This window comes from Lycium ferocissimum, chromosome 10, assembly GCF_029784015.1.
Source record: "Lycium ferocissimum isolate CSIRO_LF1 chromosome 10, AGI_CSIRO_Lferr_CH_V1, whole genome shotgun sequence".
In the NCBI taxonomy this organism is placed as follows: domain Eukaryota; kingdom Viridiplantae; phylum Streptophyta; class Magnoliopsida; order Solanales; family Solanaceae; genus Lycium; species Lycium ferocissimum.
The window spans coordinates 12,690,525-12,709,218 of record NC_081351.1 but is presented as its reverse complement, the minus strand read 5'-3'; the positions used below and the strand labels follow the sequence as shown (position 1 = coordinate 12,709,218).

At 37.3% G+C, this 18,694-nt stretch overlaps 1 protein-coding gene across 6 annotated transcripts; it reads left to right on the top strand.

Annotated features, from left to right (window-relative positions):
- The first annotated feature begins 3,294 nt into the window (after positions 1-3,294).
- Positions 3,295-17,892, top strand: LOC132032500 (serrate RNA effector molecule-like). Of its 6 annotated transcripts, none has more exons than XM_059422130.1 (13): positions 3,295-3,877; positions 4,101-4,125; positions 8,676-8,773; positions 9,473-9,530; positions 10,206-10,280; positions 10,432-10,506; positions 10,586-10,633; positions 10,794-10,862; positions 10,953-11,753; positions 11,830-11,878; positions 14,410-14,687; positions 14,807-14,986; positions 17,393-17,892. In XM_059422130.1, exons 1-13 carry the CDS (start codon positions 3,301-3,303, stop codon positions 17,451-17,453), a joined length of 2,394 nt encoding a protein of 797 aa, XP_059278113.1. In that variant the 5' UTR covers positions 3,295-3,300; the 3' UTR covers positions 17,454-17,892. The 6 variants fall into 6 exon arrangements, with proteins under 6 accessions (XP_059278113.1, XP_059278111.1, XP_059278110.1 ...); XM_059422128.1 differs by having other exon boundaries at positions 8,676-8,785; XM_059422127.1 differs by having other exon boundaries at positions 8,676-8,788.
- Positions 17,893-18,694: the final 802 nt, after the last annotated feature.

Here is an 18,694-nt window from a genome sequence, read left to right as displayed (position 1 = left end):
ACGACTCGGATCAATGGAGCGCCGCGACTCTTTGCGGATAGAAAGTCCTACTGGGCCGGACACACATCGGATACACGAACTTGCGAGCATGAACGTGGCCACTCCAAGCGACGGGGAGTCGGTACGGATATGCGTGTGAAAGAGCGTAAGAACGACATGTATATACAGAATATATTGAATAGATGAACTGTGGGCCCGAAATAACTATACACACATGTACTTGTACGAACTAGTATCATGTGTGTCTACGTATATACATATATGATACATACAATGAACGTAATACATATAAATACACACACATCGATATGGGTAAATACAATAACATGTACGTATATAATATATTAGCCTCGCATCCCGTACGTATGTATGGGCCTCTCTGTGACCATCGTTATATACATTGTTGTGATACGTGCGGCTTTGATCCTTATATCGTACATCATAGTACACATTTAAATCGAACAATGATAATGCGTATATATAACGCCTATTCATTCCCCATTACCCACGTATACATATAATATTTTGCGTATGTACGCATGTACGGTCACGGAGTCCGGGAATATATATATATATATATATATATATATATATATATATATATATATATATGAATAAAGATATATGATAAACAGATATTTGTATATAAAGCGGACCCGTGAACAAAAGGAACAATCATAAACGGGAGTACGTGAACATCAAGGGCGGGGTACTCTAATGCTTCTAAGAGTAGGAAGTAATATGGGCTAAGCTTACTCGTTTGTTGGTTTATATCATAAGGTCATGCTAAAGAAAGGATAGCCTTAGCATCTGGCAGAAGTATATCCCGGTGTCCAACTCTACCTCTCCGGAGCATAAGTCTACAATTAAGATAACATAGGCAGCAGTGAACTATTTACCTGAAAAGCTACTTTAATCGTCTTTAGATGCGTATAGGCTTAACGAATTGTGGATAACATTTCCTTGTAAACACAGCTGTGACTTCACGTTCGATCTAACATCGACCACGATACCCGCAACAACAATGACAACACTTGTATATCAAAATATACTCAATTCCATTCCCAAACGTCTCTTAAAAGCAACCCAGAATCACTATCTTGCCCTTCGTGACTTACCGCTTCCATAAGTATCTTCTCTTCGCCCAAAAAACCGCTAAAACTCTTGATAATGACTTAAATGTAAGGGTAGGAATCATTTACATACCTTGAGGTCCTAGAATTCCAAAGATCAACAAGCTCTAACTCCACCGGCAACGACTGAAAAAACCTAGAAACAACCTTCTTCTTCCTGACTTGGGTTCAGGCTCGGATCTTGCCAAATGCTTACTATAATGATATAAAATGTTGGGAGTAAATATACTACAGGGTTTTTCTCTGACTTGGAAGAGAAAATGAAAATTAAAGTTGTGGATCACATGTTGTACTTGGAATGAAAAAGTCCCGGCGGTACGGTCGATGACCGGATTGACGTGTCGACGGTCGGAAATGCGACTACTGTAGATTTTGGGGTTGCGGAACCTGTCGACGCCGCGCAACAATGGTCGTCGACCGTGATGACCCTTCGACGATGGTAGTGTGCTGTGATTTCTCGAGATTCGGCTCGAAGGATCGCGTCGTTTGATTAGATTGACTTCTAATCCTGCAATTACAGCGATACACTGTCGTACCTTTGTATACATGGGGTAAAGACACTATCTCCAAAACTCGGACATGCAGTCTCAATTCCAAGGGCATGCCCAGAGCTATGAAACCATATGTTCTACTATGATGAAGCAGGCATGTGTGGTTTCGTGGTTTCGATGGAAGAGGAAGCGTATTTTGATAAAAAGGAAATATTAAGGGAAAAGGAAAAAGGAAAAAGAAAAAAAAAAGATATTTAAAAACGGTATTATACACGTGTCAAGCACGTGTATAACATCACTCCACATGAAAATTGGGATTGTGTTAGGAACGAGTGAATAAATTCACTTTTTAAATATGTAGGGAGGTAATAGGTCGCCCGATTAGTTTTTTTTTTTTTTTTTTTTTTTTTATGACATGGGAACCCGCAGTCGCTACCCTTAGGATGTGCACGGGGTAAACCCAGCTCCTGTGCAATAGCTCGCAAACCACACAGGAGAGATAACCCGCACTAGGCAAGCCCCGAGCGACGAGCTCGATCCAGAAGGCAAATCCACTGCTGTTGTAGGTAGGGAGGTAATAGGTCACCCGATTAGTTGGAGCGTGAACTCAACCTTTCGGGACAAGTTGAGGGTGGAAACAATGTCTCTTGCTTTTTTAAATTATAGTTATTGTTTTAAAATATCTCTTAGATGTTATTTACACCATGTAAAATCTCCTAAAATATATCCATCAACTACAAAAGAGCTATTATGGATAAAATTATCTATTTTTTATTCATTCATCACGATCTTTTTAATAGATAAAATAACACATCATAACAATTCGAAATTAGGTTGTGTCCATCAAACAAACAACAACTTTTTCTACAATAAAAAGAGATTTGCATCAGGAAAAAAGGGGGTAAACTTCAAAAGCTCATTTCATGGAAAAAATTAAATAATTTAAAAATACTTTTGTGGAAAATTTTCAAAAATATACAATCCAACAGAAAATATTATGTCACGTTGCCCAATATATGATATCAGACATTGGGATAAATATTAACACATAATATATCAACCTTGTATAAAAGTGTATGAAATGTGTTTATACACAAATATGGGCTAAATCGGATAACAAACTCGAATTATGGACTATAGGGCGTAAATATTTCTCCACAAGTTCTAGATACACCTTAGAGCGTAATTTTTTCTACTTTTGGGGGGGGGGGGGGGTAAACGAAAACCTTCTAAAGTATATCATTAAAACTCCAAAATCTAAAAATTTACTTTCCACGCCTCGCTAATCTCCAGTTCTCCATCTCCCCCAACTCCCTATTTCCCACATCTACAAACACCACACAAACATGCACTCCTAAGTCCTACAACATAGTTTGCAATAGTATACAACATTATTTATAATATTATATTTGGAGAAAAATATTATACATAATTGTATCAACCTTATATATTTATACCCAAATACAATAAAAATCGTTTATAAGGTGGTGTAAATATTTTCAAAAAATAGACATTAGGGCATATAATTTTCCCATTTGCTACTTTCCACCCTTCGCCATTCTCCAATTCTCCATCTCACTCCCTAATTTCCAAATCTACAAACACCACACAAACATCCACTCCTACACTCTCTCAGCTAGGGTTTCTCTTTCCGATTTCCCCCGCCGCCGCCGTCTATGGCCGAAGTAATGGAAGATATTCCGGCCGATGACAACACCTTAGACCGCCGCCGCGACCGTTCACGTAGCAAATCAAAATCAAAATCCTCCTCACCACCGCTTGACCGTGACCTTGACCGTGACCGTGACCGTGACCGTGAACCCATAACCGCAACATCATCTCCTCCACCACCACAACCACCACCACCACCACCTCCACCGCGTCGCAGCTTAGAACGCCGCCGCGACAGAGATTCACGCGACCGCGATAGCCGTGACAGAGATTTCGATCGTAACCCTAGAGGAGGTGGTGGTGGTGGTGGTGGTCGTAACGACTATTACGACCGTTCGAATTTTAGAGAGCGTGATTACAAGCGCGGAAGAGCGAGTCATAGTCCACCTCCACATCCACATCCACCTCATCATCATCATCATCCTTTTCCTCCTTATAGAGATCGACGTGGCGGTGGTGGTGGTGGTGGTGGTGGATATTCGCCGCCACCTCATCGTAACCGTTCGCCTCCATTTCATCAACCGTATAAAAGGTCACGTAGAGATGATTATGATGGTGGACGACGTGGTGGTAGCCCTAGAGGTGGTTTTAACGGCCACGCTGATCGAAGGTAAACTTACAAATGTTTCGATTTTTTTTTTTTGGTTTTCTCTGCATATATGTTTGTAAATACTAGCACTCGGCCGTCCCTATTTGTGTGATGGTGTTTGATTGAGAACGTAGTTCTAAGACATAAAGTAAGACTTTTGAAACTTGTCGTCTAGCACTCATCAGTGTGTTAGACTAGTATATTTTAGCCCTAGAGGTGGTTTTGGGCACGGGAATCGAAGGTAAACTTACAAAGGTTTCGACTTTTTTAATTTTTCTGCTTATGTTTGTAAAATACTGTTATAAACCTTCAATAATTAGGCTGATTAGCCAACCAGTAGGAATTTTTATGGATGACCTCAATTAGGAGCCTGTTTGATTGGCTTATTTTAGTTGCTTTTAAGCATCTTTATAGTGTTTGGTTAAGATAAAAAAAGTGTTTTAAAGGATAGTGGACTATTAGTGCTCCATGTAAAACAACATGAACCAAAGATAATGGACTATTTTGGTAATTCATGGACAATGGGAAACTTATAAGTGCTCGCGTAGAGATGATTATGATGGCGGCCACCGTGTAGCCCTAGAGGTGGTTTCGGATCGAAGGCAAAGTTACAAAGGTTTCAACTTCTCTTTTTTTTTTTTTTTTTTTTTTTTTTGGTTTTCTCTGCATATATGTTTGTAACATTGTCTTATAAAACCTTTAATTATTTCGTCTGATTAGCCAACCAGTAGGAATTTTTATGGATGAGCCTGTTTGGATTGGCTTATTTTAGGTGCTTTTGAGAACTTTGTAGTGTTTGAATAAGATAAAAAAGGGCTTTTGAGAACTTGTTGTTAAGCCAAATAACAAAATTAAGCCAAAAACCATAAGTTATAAGTCTATCCAAACAGGCTCTTATTCTTCTTTTGAGCTGAGGGTCTATCAGATAGCTAAGTAGTAGGATTACATAAATAAATAAATGAAGAATGGTAACAATGATTCACCTTTTTTTCAGCTGGAGAATAACAGATTTCTGGGTTACAAAATGAAGAAAATAGTAGGAACTTACTACTACAATAAATGTTGTGAAATATAGCACTTAATGGTTCATCAGTGTATTAGACTAGTATATTTCAGCCCTAGAGGTGGTTTTGGGCACAGGGATCGAAGATAAGTTACAAAGGTTTCGACTTTTTTACTTTTCTCTCTGCATATATGTTTGTAAATACTCTTAAAAATGGCAATTTTGTGTACAAATTGGGTATCAGTTGGCTTAAATACTCTTAGTATAAATAAACCTTCAATAATTAGTATGAATAGCCAATTAGGAGCCTGTTTGGATTGACTTATTTTAGGTGTTTTTAACCAATTTTATAGTGTTTGGGTAAGATAAAAAAGTGCATTAAAGCATAGTGGCCTATTGGTGCTCCATGTAAAAGAACATGGACTGATGGACTATTTTGATAATGGGCCACATAAGTGCTCATTTAGAGATTATTATGATGGCGGATGCCGTGGTAGCCCTAGAGGTGGGTTTCGGGCACGGTGATCGAAGATAAAGTTTCAAAGGTTTCGACTTTTTAAATTTTTCTGCTTATGTTTGTAAAATACTGTTATAAACCTGCAATTATTAGTCTGAGTAGCCAACCAGTAGGAATTAGGCTGGGATTGAGGTGCAGTTATTGTTGTTTTAGGTCAGTAGTAGGATTACAGAAATAAATAAGTGGAGAATTGTAGCAATGATTCACCTTGTTTTAAGCTCAAAAATAACAGATTTTTGGTTGACAAAAGGAAGAAAGTTGTGAACTTACTGAAAATTCTACAATAAATGTGGTGAAATATAGCACTTGTTGGTTCATCAGCGTGTTAGACTAGTATATTTCTGCCCTAGAGGTTGTTTTGGGTAGGGAGATCGAAGGTAAGTTACAAAGCTTTTTTATTTTATTTTTATATCTGTTAGTATAGGTTTGAGTTTTTAGATATTAGAGTTGTTGATTTATGTTAAAAGATGAGGTTATTTAGTTTTGGAATGAATTGGATGTGAACAAAGTGGAAGACGTATAGGAATATTTATTCAAGCTAGGATAACTAATTTGGAATGGAGACATAGTTGATTGATTGATTAGAGCTGCCCTGTGGTTCTAAAATCCTAGTTTTTAACTGTTTTAAAGAGGAAATTTTGTCAAATTTGTGTAAAGCTAGCATTTTTTTGTGTGCTGTTTCTATAAATTCGTAATTTTCAAGTCTGTTAAGTAGTGAATGCAGTTAAATTTGTGGAAAGGAGCCTTATTTAGTTAATTGTATGGCCTAGTCATAGTCCTCCACCTCATCATCATCCTCGTTATCGGGATCAATGTGGTGGCGGATATTCGTCGCCATCTCATCGTAACCGTTCACCTCCCTTTCATCAACCGTATAAGCGGTCAAAATCTGCATATTCTGAGCTGTATTAACTGGAAACAAGCTGCTTTTGACCAGTAAAACATGGAGTCCGGATACAGCTTCAAAATCATTTAGGATCACCTAATTGTCTGCATAATTGCATGAAGGAGCATCCATGTCTTTGGGATGATGATTTGCTGGGCTTTTTGAAGTTTTAGGAGTTCTTAATACTCTTACTTGCATTTAACACATCATCTAACAAGAGTTGTGTCAGGAGAAAAAATGCTGCTGCTTTCTCTGGTGACCAATAAAAGCACATGGGTTAAGTAATTTCTAGTGCTAAGTGTTATTTGGTCGACTCTAAGCTTTAGAAACATAGACAATACTCAACATTGCTTGGGAAACCCTATGAGCCCAAGATCAGCTATGACAGATGAACTGTCCGAAATAAAGGGTTTTATGGATGGTATTTAAGTGGCAAATCCTCCAATTTATTTTAAAAAATGTTAGGCCCTCTGCACCTTTCAGGAATATGGCTTGATCTTACATTGTAGGAATCCTCACTCAGACCACCTGATAAGGAAAATGGAAACCTACCAATCTGTTATTTTCTATGCTGCTCGGACTCTCCAAAAATATTGATGGGTGCGTGTCTTACACTCCAAAAGTAGTGCATTTTTGGAGAATCCGACACGTGTGCGGCAACGAAAGTCAAGAGTCCCGCAATTCAGGTTATTTCACCTTTGTAGAATCTGTGAACTATGCATATTGTTTGCTGAATGCCCAAAGAGTGGCAGAACAATCTTGGAATCACTTTATAACCTTTCCGTAGGTGAATTGGTCTACAGCATTCTAACCTATTCTGATGTTGACCAGCTTTTGTTCCAAAGCTAAAACCATTCACTTTCTTGGGCTTCTCGACATTATATTAGAGATTAGGGAGTATGTCGGATCTGATCTATCAGCAGCCTTTGATATGTTGGTGCAAATTTCCTGATGTCAAGGAAAACAAATATGATAACAAAAAACTGTCATCTGTCATCTGTCTGTAGTTTTTTTTTTTTTTTTGACTTGGTAACAATCTTCTGTTATTTTTTCTTTAGCTTACTCTTTGACTTGAGTTCTTGCATTTGGTGACAAATGATTTTTTTTTTTTGGATGAAGTAATGGTATTTCGTTAAACAAGCCATCAAGAAGATGCATAATTACAGAAACAGAGATAACAACAACAACATACCCAGTGAAATCCCACAACCACAAAGTAGGGTTACAGAAACCGAGATCTTTATCAAAATAATTACAGAAACAGAAATACAGAAAGTACCTAAAAAGAGTTTGGTACCATGTGTCAATCTGTAACTTGGGTGCTTACAAAGCCCAAAAATGGGTAAGTACTAATTACGGGTGTTAACTTAATCCAGCATAAAGGTTAAGCAACATTTAGCCTTGAGAGACTGATTCGGAGTTGAGATTCTATAAAGACATCTTCGGCTCCTTTCATTCCACATAGACCAAATAATAATTGCAGGAGTTATTAACTAGATTTTCCTGATGACCTTATCAACTCTCCATAAACTCCAACTTGTACGTGTCTCTCTCATATGATGTGGCATGACCCAATTTAAACCAAAAAATACAGTAATACATATTCCACAGGTCAATGGCCACTGGACAATGTAGGAATAAGTGACTGACATGCTCCAGGCCGTTGAGCAGCTGGATGCCTCTTATGTAAGGTTGTCTTGTATTAAACATGCTCCATTTAGAGCAATCCAGTTGAAGCATATAACCCTGGATGACAATTTAGTTTTCCATATCAGCTTCCATGGCCAGAGGTGATTATCCTGATTCAGAGTACACATCTGCTTGTAGCATTCTTTCAGTGTGAAAATGTTCTTGCTTCCCCAATTCAAGTGTCAGGTAGCTTATCATCCATGGTTAACCTCTCTATTCTGGCTAAAATATCCATCGACCTTTCCATTTCTCAATCTTGTATTGACCTTTTGAGTTGCACGTTCCTAATCTGCCAATTCTATTTTGTGCGATGGCAGAGTCCTTAATAAAGAATGACACACAGAGATCAGGAATAAATAAAAGCATGATCGGCTGTTTATTTGTCAAAAGCATGATCAACCGTTTATTTGTTAAAGTAAGAAAAAATATAAGAGGAAGCTACTGAATTTCTGCCTGTGCTTGTCTCGTCTTTATTTCGACACTTTTCTAGTTTTCCGAAGTAGCATCATTTGTAGTGCTTTCGTTATTGTTCACGCTCTTTCTTATTCACAGTTTTTGTCCTTTAGCATAATTCTTGTCCTTTATACCCGAGGAACTTATGATTTTTCTTTTATTAGATATTTGATCTTTTCTGTTGTCAAGTTATCTTTCAAGTGTTCTTATGGTGGTGCTTTCGAAAACCTTTTGATTTTGCAGATATGGTTATGATCGTCAAGTCGGTTATGAGCGTGATATGGGGGGTAGACCTGGTTATCCTGATGAGAGGCATCATGGACGATTTGCAGGCCGCTCAGGTGGCTATCGAGGTGGTCAGTTTCATTAATATTTTACTCTCTTGGAGTATTGGCTTTCAATGGGCATGTTGAACATGTAGTATTTCTGCTAGTTAATGTTTAACTACTATTTTGAGTAATATATGTTTTTAGAGCATCGTATATGTATTCATTGCTATATAGGATAGTTAATTAGCAAATTTTGGTAAGTCAGACAAGTTACGTCTTACCCTTTATTTGTTGCCTTAGAGGGTTCCCTTATAATCCACTTATTTCTCCAATAAGTTACGTCTTGCCTTCTAAGTTACCTTTACCTCAAAAAAAAAAAAAGTTACGTCTTGCCTTCTACTTTATATTGAACCTTTTTGATACTCTTTTAGGTGCAGTCTGGTTGATTCAACTTCAGTTTCCATTCTTAGCTTTTAGGGCTCGTTTGGTTTGAAAACAAGTTATCCCGGGATTGTTATTCCACCCTCAATGTGGGATAGAAAAACACTATAATCCCGGGGATTAGTTATCCTGAGTTTCTATTCCAACCAAACGTGGGATACGGCGGCACTAAATTTTTATCCCAGGACTATTTTTGCTTATCCATCATACCAAACGAGCCCTTAGTCTAGTACTAGTTCTACAATTCATGATCAAATTATCTGTTCCAAACTTCTTGTGGTGTTTGGCATTTCTAGGGATGGACTTTTGACCTATATTTATTTATGCTAGATTGGGGCCCTGGTCGGGGAGGATTTGCTGATACTTTTGGCGCAGGGAACAATCAAAGGTACTCGTTTATGCCTTTTATAGCTCTTTGCAACTTCTATGATTGTAAAAGAGCTACCTCTTTTTCCCTACTCTCACCTAGTTAATTAAGTCCTATACTGTCCTTTAGTTGGTGTTTAATTTGCAAGTAACAAGCTCAGCTGCATGGAGAATACTATTATTTGAGTGGAAGTGATTGCTCCCATGTTATCTTTGTCATGTAACATTATGATGACTGAATTCTTTGTCTCTGGTTTTTATTTGGGCATCAAGACTGTAACAAGAAAAACTTTTTCGAGAAAAGTGGCTTGAGTTAAGTGAAGAAAAGATTTTTTTTGCAGGTCTGCTTTGATGGAAAAGAAAAGTAAAATAGCAAGAATGTGGGTGGTAAAACCTACACAAAAGCCTACTTAACATCTCCTCCCCCCCCCCCCCCCGCCTCCCTTTTTTTTTTTTTTAAAGGAAAAGAACGTTTTTCAGAGGCTTGTCGTTTTTTTCCAAGAAAACGAAGTTCGTAAATGTGATCCTCTCACTCATTAAATGGCGGCTGATTAGCTCTCGTGCACTTTCTTTTCCTTTCCATTCAAAACTTTGAGAATATGGGGCATTTTGTGTGATTCATTTCTTTTATGAAAATTACTTGGGACTTTGAATATTTGGTTTGAATAATTGATGCACTCTTTTGAACATGTTGCAGAGAGGGATTGAAGTCTTATAAGCAATTCATTCAGGAGCTTGAAGATGATATCTTGCCAGCTGAAGCTGAGCGCAGGTGAGAATGGAAACAAGATGATATCTCGTTCTTTAGATGTTTCAATTTAAGCTTAATTTGTTGGCTTCAGTATAACCAGTTTTTTTGTTTCGACTACATTTCTCTCATATGTGTCACTGTAAAATAATTGAGCTAATTCTCTTATATGCAGGTACCAAGAATACAAGGCTGGGTACATAGAAGCACAAAAAAGAGCTTATTTTAATGCGCATAAAAATGAAGAATGGTACACTTCCGGATCACCTAGCATCCCCTGCTATCTCTATTTGTTTGAGCTCTGAAATAGAAATTTTTTGTATATGCAGGTTGAAAGACAAATACCATCCGACAAACTTAATTTCTGTTATTGAAAGGTACACGTTGATACCGTTGCACAGAATTTTTGTATGCAGAGCTTTGGAGATGCTCTTGTTTGTTACTTGGACTAACTGCTTTTATACCTTTTACCTGTTGTTCTAGTCAGGTGTATGATTTTGGTTAAACTCTTTTCCTTTCTGTCTTAATGTCCTGCAGGAGGGATGAGCTTGCAAGGAAATCGGCAAAGGATTTCTTACTTGATTTGCAGAGTGGAACTTTAGACATGTAAGATCTGTTTGTTCTTGATATATAGAATGTGCAAGGTGAAATAATAATGTACTGCTAGCTGAAGTGATAAATCTTTGCATAAAATAGAGGTCCTGGTGTTACACCTGCTTCTGCAAATAAATCAGGACAGTCAAGTGAGCCAAATTCGGATGAAGAAGCAGATGAAAGTGGCAAAAGGAGGCGGCATGGGAGAGGGTCCACTAAAGAAACTGACTTACTTTCAGCTGCTCCAAAGGCTCATCAAGTGAGTTCTGATCCCAGAAGAATCCAGATTGATGTTGAACAAGCACAGGCACTTGTGAGGAAGCTTGACTCTGAGAAGGGAATAGAGGATAACATATTATCTCGGTCTGATAATGATAGGGGAAGCAGAGACAAGTCTCATGGTTCCTCTGGCCCAGTTATTATCATAAGGGGCTTAACTTCAGTAAAAGGTCTTGAGGGAACTGAGCTACTTGATACACTTCTAACCTATCTGTGGCGCATTCATGGGGTGGATTATTATGGCGTGATTGAGACAAATGAAGCTAAGGGTCTTCGGCATGTGAGACTAGATGGCAAGGCTTCTGATGCAACAGGCAACGGAGAAGAGTGGGAAACAAAACTAGACTCGCATTGGCAAGACAGGCTGAAGGGGCGGGATCCTTTGGAGGTAATGGCTGCAAAGGAAAAAATTGATGCTGCAGCTGCCGAAGCCTTAGATCCCTATGTCCGTAAGATTAGGGATGAGAAGTATGGCTGGAAGTATGGTTGTGGAGCCAAGGGTTGTACAAAGCTCTTCCATGCTGCTGAATTTGTCCATAAACATTTAAAGTTGAAACACCCTGATCTGGCGGTGGATCTTACTACTAAAGTGCGTGAAGATTTATACTTCAAGAACTATATGAAGTAAGTGCAGTATAGCATCTTGTTTTCCACCTTCCTTACTTTTAGCATAAAGGCTGACGGCTTTAAATGATCTCAGTGATGTAAATGCTCCTGGTGGGACTCCTGTAATGCTGCCATCTATGCCGGTAAACCATCCATTTCTCCTTCTTTATGTTAAATAACATTTCTTGGGTTTCTTACTTCTCATACAAGTGTTTGAACCTCTTAAATTCTCCGACTCCAGGCTTCTTCTCATACTTTTTGTAATGGTGACTAAATAATGCCGTAGTATTATCTCTTGTGAACTTTGCCTGGTGCTTTTGTCTTTAGTCTTCGTGTTGAAGGATATAGAAAAACAAGCTGGAAGGTTTTGTCATATTAATTTTGTCTGATTGGTTTCCAGTGCTGGTTGTTTGTAGTGTTGTTAGATGTTTGGTTAATGGTATTAAAATGATAAATGGTAATAATCTAAGCATCTGATTTATTAAATTAGATACATATTTATTTCTAGTGCTTTGATAAAAAAGAAATATTTATTTCTAGTAATACCTTTTTCCCAAATAGAGGAAATAATATGAAGGATTTATATTATATACTCCCAACTAGTTTGGATTGAGGTGTAGTAGATTGATTGTGTATCATTTTTTTTCTTAAAATAATTATTATAGTGTAATATAAGAAAGAGCTTAATAGAATGTAGCACTGTCAATATTTTTAATTAGCTCAAATAAAGAACAACAACAAAAAGAAATTTAAAATGATGTAAAATAAATTTCAAGAATAATGAATAGTTAGGGTAGAGGCCGGCCCATTATTCATTGAGTTCAAACCTTTTACCACTGGCCTTGGGGATTTCTCGGTTGTTGGAAAAAGATGAATAAATAGATAAATGTCGCATTTAAACACGAAACTAAACTTCCAAAAAACAGTCTTATGATTTGAATTTGATACCATAAAACATACTAGAAGAAAAAATGGGTGACAACAAAAGATGATTAAATGTAATAATAACCCGAAAGGCGCTGTTGTCATTTACGTGCTTTTATGAAGGTACTGACACAACTATTATTAGTTTATTATTATTGGGGAAATCAAATATGGCAACAAGTAGCTGATTATTGAACTTGTAATTCGATACCATGATTAGTTTCAACTTTCAATAACACGAGTAGCGAAATAACCACTTTGAATTTGTCTAAGTGATAAAAAACTTTAGACTAGAAGCCGTGACCTTGTATTTAGGCATAGCTAATGATTCTAGCATCTTTTCTACATGACAGACATTGTGATACTGAACATTGTAAGTTACAGCTGATTCTGTCTTCTAGAGACTAGTTATAGAATTGGTAGGCCGGAAAACTGGTAGATTTAGCATGTTCTCTATGTCGTATCTAAGCTATTAAACATCTTTAGCTCTCTAGTATCTTGTGATGGAGAAGAGCATGGAAGTGAAGTGGAAGTTCTAAACTCCGCACATCAAACGTATTAGAAACATATACTTGTTATTGTCCCAAGGGATTTGGTTCAATGGTAAAGGTAGTATAATATGAAATGTGTGTAGGCACATCTCATGAGTTGAACCAAATCTAGTATTAAAGTGGAGAGCTGTGAAGGATGTAGGTTATCCACGGAATGTTGAAGCTAGAAACAACGAATTTTTCAGTCTTAAAAAGAACATATACTGATAGCCCTGGTGGTTTGGGCAAGTGTGCATCTGTACCTCATTCTCCCTCCATTTCAATTTATATGGCATGCGCTACCAAATGAAAAGGAAGTTGCAGGAGCAAGTTAAGAGCTAGAATTTTTCTGATTCCACATGAGCTTCCGCTCTTTCTTAGTTGACAACTTTATCGCAATCTTAAATTCTCTAGTTACTTCTGGACAAGCAATCACAGTTATGTAGTTTGACTGGGTACTAAATTTAATGAAAAATAGAAGACGTTTGAAACTTATGGTCTTAAATATGCATAACATTTGTGTGGCTATAAGACTTTTGAAACTTGTGGTCTTAAACATGCCATAACATTTGTGTGGATATAAATGCTTGTCATTAAGTGTAAAATAGAAAATTTAGGTTAAATTGCTTCTAAATATATTAAAATGGCATTCTTTTTGAAAGAGATTAATAAGGAAATAATTTCATTTTTCTTTTGTATCAGAGGGTAGTGTCTTTAAAATCATTGAGAAAGTTCTAACAATGGTGAATTATTCTGATTGATTTGTCCTTGTCTTATAATAATGTGCGAAGTGTTTGTTCGGATGCAAAAAATACTCGCACATCAGGCCAGTCAGAAATTTTTGATAGTGATGCATTTTAACCCTAAATGTTGCCTTCACATGTGATGGCAGTTAGTGATGTTTAACATAATTGGGTTAATTTGAGTAGTATTGGGTCTTTGACATCTTCATCACTGTGATAAATTTGCGCCATCTAGATTGTTCATGTTGTTACCACTCATGTTATAAGGCTAATTCCATTATTTGTCATCTGTGCTTCAATGCTGTTTATCTTTTTTGTGTTCTTGCTTATGTTATACAGGCATATTGTCTTGAAGGAGCTAGTCTGTCTTAATATATTAATTGAATAAAAGAACATTTTCATATCATATAGTAATTCAGTCCTTTTACTAAAACTTTCAACCAGTGGTGATTTTAACAGCATGTGGGTTCTATGCAGAAAGAGAAGCCACTAAGGCGCGGACCTGGGCTAGATGGCCGACTGAAGGATGACAGAGGGAACCGTAGAGACCGTGATGGACGTGCTAATGGTGGTGAAAGGTTCGATATGTCTGACAATCCACAATCTGGGGATTTTCAGTCCAATAATGATGGTGCCGGTGGGGGAAACCCTGATGAAGAAATGTTTGATACTTTTGGTGGACAAGGAATTCCAGTTGCGTCTTTCCCTTCAGACATGGCTCCTCCACCAGTGTTGATGCCTGTTCCTGGTGCTGGGTAACTTAAAATGATTCTTCCCCGTAACTTGTTAAATTTGCAAAACTAGGTCTTGGCCATGACTACTATATCACTCTTGATTTTTTGATTATTTTTTTTCATTTTCACTGCAATTGCAGTCCTCTTGGGCCTTTTGTTCCTGCGCCTCCTGAAGTTGCAATGCGAATGATGCGAGAACAAGGAGGGCCCACTCCTTTTGAAGGTGGTAGAAATGGGAGGTCTGGGCCTGCAATAAGTGGGGCGTCCCCGATAATTGCTTTACCTCCTGGATTTCGACAGGATCCTCGTCGTTTGCGAAGGTATTTTGTGCCTTGTAGTATTTTCAGATTGATTAATGGTGAATCTAATAGTACCATCATTCAAATGTCCTATCTCACTATAATCAGTAAAATGTGGTCAACTGTGAATTTGGCACTGTGTGTGTACTGCTTGAGGGAAATTGTTTCTCTTGGTTGAGAAGACAATATGGGTTATCCAAGTGTCGGTATAGTATATTCGTGACTTGTAAAGTATGTCAATAAAAAAGCTGATTTTAGATAAGTACGTCAATAAAAAAGCCGATTTTAGATAATGGCTCTTTGGATGGGTTTGATGTAAGATAATAATATAGGCTTTGCACTGTCTTGTTTGGTCTGTAGATGCGGAAAAAAGAGTACTAGGAAATAGTAGGGCTGAGTTTTAGGTTGTGCGAGTAAGGGCTCGGATCTGCTTGTAAATGGCCCCTGGAATGTGGGTAGTCTTTTGGGAGGTCCGCGTTGACATATAGCTGGTCACAAATCCAACGTATTGGTTAACCATTATAAACTTTGAGATGGGTCATATTCCACTTATTGATGTTTTCTGTATTGGTTCTCTCTTATCAAAATGTCACCGCCCTGTGGGCCATAAACATAACATTCTGAGACAATCATGAAAGTATTGTGAGGCTAACACATCTATATGTTGGAAACAAGACATGTATAGTTTAACACTTCTAGCTGTCTATCCCTTACTCAGCTAGAACATCTTCTGCATGCTTTACACCTTTTAGTGACTGTTGCTAACCATAACATTTTCGTTGTAAATTTTCATTGTGGATTTGTTTATACCTTACTTGATATGGGTTTTTATGTTAATATAGAATCTGTTTGTTTAGTATAGTTTTATTTACTTGAATTACTCGTACATCATTTGCTTTTAAATTTTATATATTTTGATAATTTTATATATTTTATATCTACTTTTAAAATATAAAAAGTAAAAATATGAGGTACAATGGACATTGCTGGGTCCTGCGAAGGGCTGCATTATGTAATTGGGCTTTTAGAGGAAGGAGGCGACGACACCAGTGTGGGATGTTGTTGCAAGGACCTTTTGCACTTATGTGGGTAGTATGGAGGGAAAGAAATAGGAGACTTTTTGAAGCTAACAAGCTTCTGTTGATATATATTTTTTTTTTGGATCAGGTAAAGTGTAATTTTATTGATAATGGAAAACATGAGGTTCCTATTTGTACATAATTTCGGGTGTCTTCGTAGAGAATCAGATGTTTTTTCTGTATATTCTCTACTTTGTGGTACACTCTTGTATACGGGAGCTTTCTTTTTATCAGTAAAATTATACTTTACTCGATTAAAAAAAAAAAAAAGAGAGAGAGAGAGAGAGAGAGAGAAAATAAACCATGATACTTACACTACAAGGTACTTATGCTACAATATGGAGTTATTGCATCGTTCATGCACTTCTTTGAAAAAGCAATTCTTGTGATTACTAGTCAGGCGGGCCATGTCCAAGATAAATCTGTGTATGCTGGTTTGTCTATATGTTTGAAGACTATGTTGAAGTAGAATTTTGATCATGGGTTCCACAGAGAAATAGACAAGAAGAAGACAAGTGGAGTCCGGTTTGTGTAAAGTTCCACCTTTACCGTTTATCTTCTCAAGGCAAGATTCAGAATCAAGAAAACTTCTTTGCCTCCTACGTGGATGGAGGAATGTTTATAACTAACAAAACGGAGCTACTTCTGGAAGTTCTTGGAAGTTGTTTTTCTTGCTTCTTGATCTGTTAGCACTGATTTTCTTTTGGAGTTGCAACTGTCCACTTCTTCCATTATACAACTATGAAAAATGAGTATGCCTCAGTACCAGTGTGAAATGCTGTTGGTCATGTGTTAAGTATTCAGTTGTCATGCCCTATGTGTTGTAGTAACACGCGTATCACTTCTGCAATGCTAAAAAAATGTGTCTGTCCATTCCATGCGACATATAGAAATATCTTTGAGGAAGTTGACTTGGAAGTCGAGTAAGATATATAAGGATTTGCAAATTGTAGTATTTTGTTGGTGTTACATATGCTGGAGTCGTCTGATGACTATCGGGTATGGAAGTTCAACTTTGAATCTATTTTCAGAATTGGAGGGAAAAGAGTGGCAGTACAAGAGAGCTGTCAAAGGGTATTGCTATATTGCCCGAGCAGCTAATGATTATCTATCTGGTTATATCTTGATGGCATTTTCCTTTCATTCAAGGAACTTCTGCCCTGATTAAATCCTGGAATGTAATTGTTTTGTGTTTGAATGGAGATATGACTGACCTAAATGCATTTATGTGAATACATGCCATGGCATTTTGTGATTTAATTTGCAATATTAAACACTATCGTTACTTTCTTTGGAAAGAAACTTATCCATACTTCCTTTACTGACCTACGGTTCAACAATTTCGCAGCTACAATGATCTTGATGCACCTGAAGATGAAGTTACTGTAATAGATTACAGGAGTTTGTAGAGTAGACATGGAGAATGATGTATTTTCAATTGAGTAGAGGCAACCTGCATTGATGCAACATGCAACTACGTTGATGTCGAAGCAAAGAGCAGATACTTGATTGTCTTGAAGTTAACAATGATCAATGCGACCAACTGCATTTACATGCATAGTTGGTCTTTTAGTTGAAGATGTATTGTGGTGGAGGGCTGGTGGTTAGTTGAAGATTTGCTAGATATTTCCAGGTTCTGCATGAGCGTTTAAGCTTGTAGAATTTCCAATTTTTTCTCCTCCCCACTTGTTGTAGCAAAATTTCAGAATATGTGCCAATAAGAACTTGAAATGGAAGAAACACGGATGGCTAAGTTATGCTGCTGTAAAAATTAATTTGTGACTAGAGTTGTCAGTTTGTTTTGGTGTTGCGATTTGCATAACTTAACATTGAAGAAAAATTATGACTCTTGAGATTTCTGATAACATGAATGCTATTGGATCCTTGATTATGAATGCTCAAAGTGACTTTACTAGATAAATTTATTAAGTTGAGTGACCATTTTAACTCTTTTATACTCTCAACAAGGCGATTCTTTTGTTCTCATATGCCTGAGCGAGCTCAAAATGGACAAACAGTGCAAGAAGAGAAGCATGTAGATCCTACCCAAATCCATATAACACCAACTCTGGTTGTTCCAAACTCAACCATGCAACTATATCCATCAGTGTCAACGAGGGTGAGCATCAGGCAGTTTGGATTAGCTTATGAACACTTCAGTTTGTATTTTCGGTGTTGAGCTTACAATTTTGTTATTTTTTTTCTCCCATTCACAGAAGCGAAAATCCAAAAAATTAATGTATCAGTTTTGCTAAAACTATACCTCTCCTAATTGCCAAATCTACAAGGTGATCTATTAACAGACCTGTCTTTATATAGTGAAAGAACGTCCCTTCTGGTATTGCATTTTTTTCGGAATCTCTGTTGAGACTTAGCCTAACCATTATCAGAACATCCAAGTCTCAGATGAATTAAGAGATTCTCATATTGAAGGCACAAGAATCTAAAACCTTTTCAGTCAGTTTCCGGACATCATCCTAGTAAAAGCTCCATAATAAGTCTTTGCATAACCTTACCGGTTTTTATTCTGTGCAGTCTTACGTCATATTTCTACAGAGATTTATTTTCACGACTTGAAACTGGGCAACAATTCTTACCAATATTCCAAAACTCTTTTAACTCTTGCTAAAAAATTTATTTTCACGACTTG